Source organism: Sesamum indicum, linkage group LG7, assembly GCF_000512975.1.
Source record: "Sesamum indicum cultivar Zhongzhi No. 13 linkage group LG7, S_indicum_v1.0, whole genome shotgun sequence".
In the NCBI taxonomy this organism is placed as follows: Eukaryota; Viridiplantae; Streptophyta; class Magnoliopsida; order Lamiales; family Pedaliaceae; genus Sesamum; species Sesamum indicum.
In genome coordinates, this window is record NC_026151.1 from 1,901,337 (window position 1) to 1,911,366 (window position 10,030).

The following is a 10,030-nucleotide window of genomic DNA, read 5'->3' on the forward strand; positions in this document are numbered from 1 at the left end:
AGTCCGGCTGCCATGGAGGGTGAGAGGCTGATACCGAACTGGGCCATTTCGGGCCAAAGTTCCGTGTTGAAGACCCACGTTGGCCAAGACTCCTGGGAGTTGTATAAATCCACCATCCTACCTCGCGATCAAGCTCTCCTTGCACCCATGTCGTATATTCGGGTCGAGCAGAACTTCGCTCATTCCCTCTCACAGGTAGTGTTTTACCAACTTCATAAACTTCTTTTGCTTTTGCCTTGACTGATCCTCTGCTGCTATATGTAGGTCTCAGCTTTTGGACACCATTTGTCCTTGAAATGCAGTTACTGGCGACATGAGAAGATGGTCGCTGACAAGCTACTCGAGGAAAAGAGCTCGAAGTTAGCGATCTGTGAGAAAGAGAAGGTCGAGCTCGAGTCTCAGAAGTCCGAACTAGAGGCTCAATTAAGAGAGCTCAGGCAGAAGGTCGCGTCTTCGGTGGAATCGGCTAAGGCTGAAGGCTTTTCTGCGGGTCGGGTAGCTGGTCGAGAGGAATATCTATTCTCAGAAGAGCATCAACACCAGCTCGAAGTTGCCCGGAGTCAAGGTCGCGACCAGTACCTGAGTTCTGATGACTATAAGAAGACCTTGGCGGACACTCGGTTACAGGGAGCTCGAGATTTCATGAAGTCTACCGCCTTCACAACCGCTGTGGAGGCTAAGTCTGCTGACTACCTCATAGAAGGTTTTAATCGCTGCATTTCTCAAATAAAGAAGCTGAAGGGGTTCGCTGATGGGTTCGACACGAACTGGACCGACCCGTCCTTGGATGGTAATCTCGCGGCGTTCCCTGAAGAACCCCCTTTGCAACATAATGATGAATTTGCGGTCTTGGTGGAGGACCTTGAGGGTAGTGGAGAAGATGCAGTAGATAAGTAGGCTCTTGTATTTCAATTTGTAATCGTTTACGCCGATCATTGTACTTATCTCAGAGTTGAGGTAGAATCTGTAAATTATCCTCTTCAATGAACTTCCTTCTTTATGAGAGATTCCCCTTTCATCTTCGAATTCCCCTAATTCCCTTAAGATAATCATCAATCCGACCTCAAATATAGGGAGAATTGGAGGGATTTTCAAACACTTCTCCTGATCGCATTGATCGGTTTCGGACGATTTTGCACCTTATGTTGTCCTGCCAGGTTGTACCCTTTCCAGGCCTCGTAGTTGGTCCTTTATAGACGAGGGGTCGTGTGGTTGGTGGTCTTTCACAGACACAATGAGATCGGGCCTTGGGCAGGTCGCGTGGTTGGTGGTCTTTCACAGACACAATGAGATCGCGCCTTGTGCAGGTCGCGGGGTTGGTGGTCTTTCACAGACACAATGAGATCGCGCCTTGTGCAGGTCGCGTAGTTGATGGTTGCGTGATATTGCGTCGTGGAGTAGGATACTATTGGAGCTGGAGCTATTTATTTCATGTGAACATTCATACGTGCTAATTTAACCAAATATTGTAATTGCGTACATGATTTGTGATGTAAATACGAACATTTCAAAAAGATAATAATCATCCGTCATGCAAATAAAGATACAAACATACCCACTGTAGTGGATTGCTACCTTCACCTATTTCGACTTCGTTCTCGATCTCCTTCCCATTCTCTATCCTTGATTGTATTCATCTCCTCCTCGTTGATATATTTGTGGGCCAAAAGCGTCAATTGTTCTACATTTCCGGGGGGATCTCTAGCTAACGCTGATGCAAGCGGCCCCTTCTTTAAACCGTGTATTAATATACTCGTCATCATATCAATCCGCAGATCCTGCACCTCCAATGTCTCGTTATTGAATCTCCCCATAAAATCTTTAAGAGATTCCTCTCTTCCCTGTCGGATTGCGAATAAGTGGATCGCTGATCTCTTCGACTTTTGCTTGCTAGCGAAGTGGTATGCGAACCTGTGTAACAATTGCTCATATGATCCAACGGTCCCGTTAGGCAAGCCGGTGAACCATTCTTGTGCCTTCCCTGTCAAAGTAGTCACAAACAGCCTTGCGTTAATAGAATCTGTTTGCCTATATAAATTCATTACCATTCCGAACGTAGTGATGTGATCGCGCGGGTCCTTCGTCCCATCGTATCTAGGTAGATCGGGTAGTCGAAAATTTGGACCAACAACTTCGGATAGCATTTCGTTGGTGAAGGGCGAGTTCGTATTTTGCCTAGCCAGGTCGCCTTGCTTCTTCAGGTCGCTTCGCTTCTTCAGGTCTTCTAACTGCTGCTTCAGTTTCTCTATCTGCCGCCTTATGCCTCCCACTTCAACTCTGGAGGTCGCTGTTTGTCTTACCTTACTGTTGTTGGATGTGGTAGCTGATCTCTCTCTCCCCCGACTGATTCTTGGCATTATTTCCTTACTCTTCCTCATGCGAACCGTTCCTTCTACTTGTCCAGCCAAGATCATTTTTCTCCGTTCTTTCGTCCGTCCTTTCCTCGATGGTTCTCTGACAGATGGGCAGTGCTCCTCCATGGCCTTCTTACTTGCTATCCCGATCATCCGCTGCTTTTCTTCATCGGTGAGATGCCACCTTCCCTCTTGTTCACGCATTGATGATTCTGACATGGCGAATTCTTCCCCAAACCAAATCTAAAGGAGCTTTCCTCAGATTCCCACAGACGGCGCCAACTGATCCGGGTCGAAAATACGCGACCTCCTTGGTTCAGTCTCCCAAGCGGTTCGAGGTCGCTCCTCTCCCAGACTAGTGATTGGGCCCTGAGAAAAGAAGCAGATCGTTAGGCTTGCTGGGGTGGCCCCCAGCTAAGGCCCTCCGATGCTTAAGTCAGTGTTTGGTTGAGGTCGAAATATGGGGTCGCTGGGAAAAATAGCGAGCTGAAGGTAAAATGCGGTCGAGACGACGTACCTCTAATACACTGACCGGGAGGTATATATAGAGAACCAGGGGGTCTATCGACCCGCTACGCGCGTGCCACGTGCTCCAAGTCGTCGGGTCGGGTCGCGACCCGACCCGGTGAAAGTGGCGCGGGTCATGCTGGCAAACTTGCGATTTTGGGCCCCATCAAGGGCAAAGTTGTCTTTTTACGAGAAAATAGGGTTTTACCCCCATCACATACCCTCAATATGAAAGCCACCATTTTTCTCCAAACAAGGAAGTCAGGTTTGATTAAAAAAATTTACCAAGTCTGAAGATATATATATATACTGATCGCTTTTCATCGTCAGCAATACAAATTATTTAAAAAGAAAAATCATCTTCACGAAAAATGAAAAAATAATCAAGAAAAAGATTCCTTTCAATGCTTGTGATTTGTGAATGATCCCTCTCAAAGATCACAATTATATAATAAAAAAAAGGACCGCTGACGTGGCTCCAAATCAATAATACACCTTTCCTCAAAATCCTGATTTGAGAAAACCAATTATCAACGGCCCAGATTTCGTCCTCCATCTCTGCCTCTCTGTTTATCTCCCACCTCTCTCACCTCCCCCCATCCATCTCTCTCTCTCTTTTTCTCACCTCCGTCTCTGTTCAACCATCTCTAGATACATATACATAAACACTGTGTGTTGTGTGTGAGACAGAGACGACGGGAAGATGTCGTTAGGAAAGAGGGCCCGTCCACCGATGAAGAGGACTACGAGCTTGACGGAGTTCACTTTGGATTTCAACGGCAGCGCTGAAGCTGTTTACCAGCCGTTGCCGGGGGGCCCGCCGGTGGATTGGATCAGCGGTTCTTGGGCTCCTCCTTCGCCGCAGCAGCAGCCTCCATCAGACCCAGCCGCCGCAACTCGGCGGACTTCGTCGAAACCGCTCATTTCTTGAGGGTTTGCTCCCTCTGTAAGCGCCGCCTTATACCTGGTCGTGACATCTACATGTATAGGTATATACATATATATATATATGAACTCGTCGTTGATTAAAACGGCTCATAATTTAGTGCGTGTTCTGTGTGTGTAACCATAACACTAATTATTATTATGTTACCTGTAATAAATTAAGTTCATAATCTAAAGGAATTCACACACACACACACACACAAACACACACACAGAAATAAAAAAGTTTCATATTATTAATGATTATTGTCATTTTTCTTCGAATAGATTAAAATAAATAAATAAAATACATATTAAACATTTATTTATTTATGTGTTTCTGGGATTATGCAGAGGTGATAGCGCTTTCTGCAGTTTAGAGTGTAGGCAACAACAGATGACACAAGATGAGAGGAAAGACAAGTGTACATTGGCTTCCAAGAAGGGGGCAGCAAGCGGCGCCGCCGCCGGACACCAAGTCTCCGCCACCTCCGAGAAGGTCGCCGCCGTGTAGATTAGATGTAGAACCACCCATAGTATATTTATGTATATACATGTACACGTACGTATTATGTACGTATTCACCAAAATATATAATTAATTATGCATGTGTTCGTGGTGATGAATATTCTCGTGGAGTTGAATATGGGCAAATTTTGGAAAAGTTAGATCCAACATGTGCACAACACGAAGTACTACTAGTTGATGGTAGTACAATGTACACGTACTCCAAGTGCAATGCAAAAAATCAATGACAAAATTGCACATTTTATGCAATTCAGATTTTATTTTTATTATTATCATTAAAATTTTTATTATTATTATTATTATTATTATTATTATTATTATTATTATTATTATTATTATTATTATTATTATTACTAACATGAATCGGTAGTATGCCCTCATATATATTCATATTTGAGCCTCATTTATTATTATTACTATTGTTATTATTATTATTGTCGTCGTCGTCGTCATATGAACTCGAGTGAGCATTTATTGGTTCAACTATATTACCAAATTTTATTTAAACTTAGACATAATTTTACGGGTCGTTTTTAAAATTCAGTATAATTACATGTAAATTTCTTATGATTTGAAAAATTTACATTTAGCATCCAAACGTTTTTTTTTTTTTTATCCAATAAATAGATTCCTTCATTTGTTAAAATTCAAAAAATTTGTTAATATCAACAAAAATATACACTAAAATAAAAAATTATATTTACCATCAGTTGAAGATAATAAAGTTATTGCGGCTCAAACAAGTTTTTCCTAATAAAGTTACCCTTGTAAAGGTGAAGATATACCTACTCACATGTATTAGCCTAATAAGATGTATAAGGTAGTTTGATAAGAAAAAAATTATTTGACCTACAATAAGTCAGTAATAAGTTAATTGGGTGGTAAATATAAATTTTTAATTAAATTTTTTTGTTAATATCAACAAATTCGATAAATTTTGACCAATTAATAAATCTATTTGTTGAAAAAAAGTAAATATAAAAAATACGAAATATAATTTTTTAAACTACATGATATTTATATATAATAACAACAAAATCTCAAAAAAAGAAAGTGTAATGATCCCTTAATTTACAGTGAAAAATCAGCCCAAAAGTACATGAACGGATAACATGTTGGAACATGGAGTTTGTTGCAGTATTACATTCGAGTCCTACGATAGCGGATGTAGGGATAAAATAGTAATACTGCAGCGCTTTATTCTCATTCTCATTTAAATAGTTATTGGGTGACATTTTATTGTAATTCACATAATTTACACTCCTCTTCTTGAGGTTAGGTGTAATTATACGTAAATTCTTATAACTTAAGAAATTACATATAGCACCAATGAGATTTGTTTCCATTTAACAAATAAGTTTCTGGATTAGTCAAAATTCATTGAATTTGTTGATATTAACAAAAAAGAAAAAAGAATCTATATTTACTCCTAGTTGACTTATTATTGACTTGTTGTAGGTGACTAAATAAATCTTTTATAATCAAATTACCCTCTTACATCTTTACGATTTAATGCTTGTGAGGTATATCTTCACCATTATAGGATTAGTTTAGTCCCAAGAAAATTAATTGACCTGCAATAAGTCAATCGATATTAAACATCAATTTTTATTCAGTTCTTTTTTGTTAATATCAGCAAATGGAGTGAATTTCGACCCACGGGGAAACTTATTTGTTATACGAAAACAAACCTCAGAAGTGCTAGATGTAACTTCCAAAACTACAGAGAATCTACGTGTAATTACACCGTACCTCAGCGGAGGAAAATGTAATTATCCCTAATTCATATCATTCCTATTAATATTTGCTAAAAACAATTGTATATTTTTATTTGTTTGTATTAGCTTAATTAATAATAATAAACATTTTGATATAATTTTTGATCGAGTTTCAGATAAATACTAGCATATTTGTACGTGAATGATATTTTGAAGAAATGTACTAAACATTTTATCCCATATATATAAGTATTATTTATCATGTTTAGAATGTGTATAAAATATAAAAAATGTATTTTTCTAATTATTCAAATTACTAACATAGAATACACATATAATACGGATTTCACGTGACAGAAAATATGGTGAAAATAAATATTTAAATTTATTTATCGAAGCTAGTTGTATTTAGAACTATATATTTTTTTAAATAGATTTTTTTTTCATGCATATTTCGGATTATTATGGATTAATTTATTACTTATTTTATTTTTATATTTTTATATAATTAAATAAGTATAATAAATATTTGAATTATAGACAATTTGATTAGTTGAATTATTAATTGATTTGAGTGGAGAGAGAACTGTAGCCATTGGAGAGAGTGAGGTAAGACGAGAGTGAAGTCTGGTCCCACGAAAATTGAATCGTGGGTTGGGACCATTGCACCACCCACTTTTGGTTTGAGTGGGGTGCTCCTCATGTATGCTGCACCTGCACCACATGTTTTCTTCGATTCCCACTCCCTTACTTTTTATTTTAGAATAATTATGCCGTCTTCTCTTAAAATTTGATATAATTATATATAAATTTTGTATAATTTAAAAACTTATATTTGACATTCCTAACGTTTGTTTTCATAAAAAAATAGATTCATCTAAGTTAAATATGAAGTTTTATTTAATTTGTTTGTTAATATATACAATTTTTTTCTGAATTACGACAAATGAATTGATTTATTTGTTGGAAGAAAATAAATATTAAAAAATTAAATATAATTTTTTAAATTATAAAAACCTACTTGTAATTACGTCAAGCTTTAGAGAAGAGCTGATGTAATTATCCCAGCTAGTTTATTTTGCATTCTAAGTGGGGGTAGGATGGGGTTTGGGGAATGGAGAAAACTAGTGTATTTTTTGAACTCAAGCTTCCTTTTCTAACTAGTCTTTATGGCACATCATCTCTGCGTATATATAATAAATAATTATTTATACTTTAAAATATATTATAAATAAAAATTAATAAAATATATAAAGTAACACATCACATTTAAAAAACTAAATAAAATAAAAAGGGATGTTATCGACACAAAATAAAAATTGAATCTCTGTGTTACAAGTGTCGTTTGTGAGTTAAATTTTCATACCAGTATAAATAGATAGTATAGATTATAAATAACAATAAGAATTTGAGTGGGGAGTGGTTCAAAATGTTTCTTATGTTCCTAAAAATTAGGATTCTGATTAATGTGAATTTTGTCTATGCACCAAGAAAGGAATTAAATTTTGGGTTAATTATATTTTGGCATTCGAGCTATGATAGTTTTTCGAATTTAGCATTTATTTATTTTTGTGTCAACTTACCATCTCGATATTACGAAATTTTGTACTTACCATTTATCACTATTTTTCGATCAAGTTTTTTGTAAAAAAAAAAAAATCATATGCAGTGCACATGTAATATTTAAATGTTATATAATGTGATTTTTTTTCAAATATGCAGAGCATGTGATGTTTTTTATGCAAAAAAATAAACAAAAAAACGGTTATATATGGAAAAATACAAATTTTATAAAATTAATATAATAAGTTGACACAAAGTACACTATATACGGTGCATCTGGTTGGTGATTCTACGGAGAGAAGTGAAACTCAAGTGGCCGTATGATCGGAATTGGCAGCAAGGCGTACTATTGGCTTAATAGAGGAGATGGAGCGGAAGACATTACTCAATGCACCATCCTAATGTGTAGGCGTGAAGGACGTTGACCATGTATTCACTTAATTATTGGACAATATGTTGTTGGAGATAAATTTTAAAATTTTCTTATTTTATATATTTTTTGATATTTAATTATTTAATAATTTTTATTAATGACCTTATTTTATTGTCAGTTTATTATCGTATTTATTATATGACCGTTGGACTTTTTAGTAGTCACTTTATGGCCCTTTTTATTGTGATTTATGGTTTGATTTATAACTATATTTATGCTCAATTTATAATATGATCTAATAGGACCAGTATCTCATATAACGGTCATATTATCTATCTACATAAAGAGGTCATTTGAGGTGTTCTTGAAAGTAAGAAGTTGAGAAATACTTTTTAATCTCAAAATCATTTGAGAGTTTTGGTAACGTAACTCTGGACTGGTTCTTAGTTTTTTCGTAGTCATACATATGGAATGAGGCACTGTTGAGAGCTAATAGTTTATCCTAGAGTCATGGCCAACAGTCAAAATCTGCATGTAGGGAGGCCATCTTGACTTTAGAATAGCGACAAGTGTCTTGGTTTTCCGTCAATGCAGTTTTTCTAATTCTTGAGTTTTATTTCATTTACTATGTATAATTGTATAATTATCATATTGATATTTTTATATATAAAATTATTAATTATAAACACAAATAACACAATTTCCACAACAATCTAATGCCATGATGGTGATTGGTGTTGATAAAATATACATGATTATTCTAATCCAAAGTTCTGTGTTCTTGTGTGAGGTGTTTGAATTTCAACACAAAAACTGAGATATGGTGTCTTAGTCACACCCAAAACATGAATATGCTTCAATTGGAGAATATAAAGTTTTGGCAAAATCTCACTTTTGGTATTGGGCTATTATCACTTTTGATCCCCAACTTTATGAATTCAATACTTTTGGTGCTAAAACCCTAAATTTTTAATTAATATTGGTCCTGTTCTGTTAAAGTTTGACAGAAATGGCATGTGATTTGACACGTACCGTTAGTCAATGGCTAAGTGATCGGGTAGGATCATATGTTGGCCATTTCAATTCATTGGAGACCAGAACAAAACCTTGACTCCCTTTTTCCCCAAATCGAAACCCTAAATCCTAAATCCACAAATCAATCCCTAAATCCACAATGCATCTGAAACAAAATCAAAGATCTTTTTGGAAAGATTTTGAAGAGCAACATATTTTAGAACAAAGAGCGGCTTAAGGAAGACGAGCTTGTATAATTGAGTCACCGCGCTAAAGTAATGAAAAAAACTATGAAAATTTGGTAAGTTGAGAGGGGCCACTAACTGACATGAAAGTTTGCAAGTTTTGTTCGTGGTTTTGGGATTTTTTGGATAGAATCTTGGTGGGTTCTACGGTTTCTGCAATCGACTGTGGTGGTCTTGAGCATCATATTAGTTAATTTTGTGTCAAGCATTTTTGGAGTGGAGTGATTGAGTTTTGCTTCTCCTGGTACTTGCAGAAAAGTTTGATTGTTAGGTTATTGTGGTGGAGTGCTATTGAATCTTGGGGGTTCAAAAAAATGAGTTCTAATGCTTCAGTAGGTGTAATTCAAATGGGAAAACTTGTGGTTCATATTGCTGAGAATGGGCATTCATATGAGCTTCAATGTGATGAACATACTCTTGTTGAGGCCGTGCAGAGGGTCCTTGAATCGGTTTTTGGGATACCATTTAATGATCTGCTTCTATTGTGCATGGACATGAAATTGGAATCTCAGCAGCCCCTCTCAACTTACAGACTTCCATACGAGGCACCAAGCATATTTTGAATCGATTGTGACATTTTTTGAACTATTGTTCTCATGTTAAAGTGATGAAAAAAAGATGAAAACATTGCGTAAATAGACTAGAAGTACTTGTCAGTTTTTTACATGTATAAATAGGCTTGAAGTGCTTGTCGGCGCAATTTTTTTCCCTCCAAGAAGCTTCATAAATGCCTGAAGGGCGTTATTTTGGAATCCTGACCATTGATTAACCACACGTGTCACATGCCGTTTCCATAAAAAATTA

The 10,030-nt window shown here is 36.4% G+C and overlaps 1 protein-coding gene and 1 pseudogene across 1 annotated transcript; one reads left to right on the forward strand and one right to left on the reverse strand.

Annotated features, from left to right (window-relative positions):
• LOC110012287 lies at window positions 1,578–2,144 on the reverse strand. The gene has a single exon (XM_020695248.1). It carries the CDS (start codon window positions 2,142–2,144, stop codon window positions 1,578–1,580), a length of 567 nt encoding a protein of 188 aa, XP_020550907.1.
• Window positions 3,277–4,562, forward strand: LOC105165942 (annotated as a pseudogene).

Coding starts and splice junctions, on each gene's coding strand:
- LOC110012287 (XM_020695248.1), bottom strand. CDS start 2,144: ATGCTATCCGAAGTTGTTGGTCCAAATTTTCGACTACCCGATCTACCT.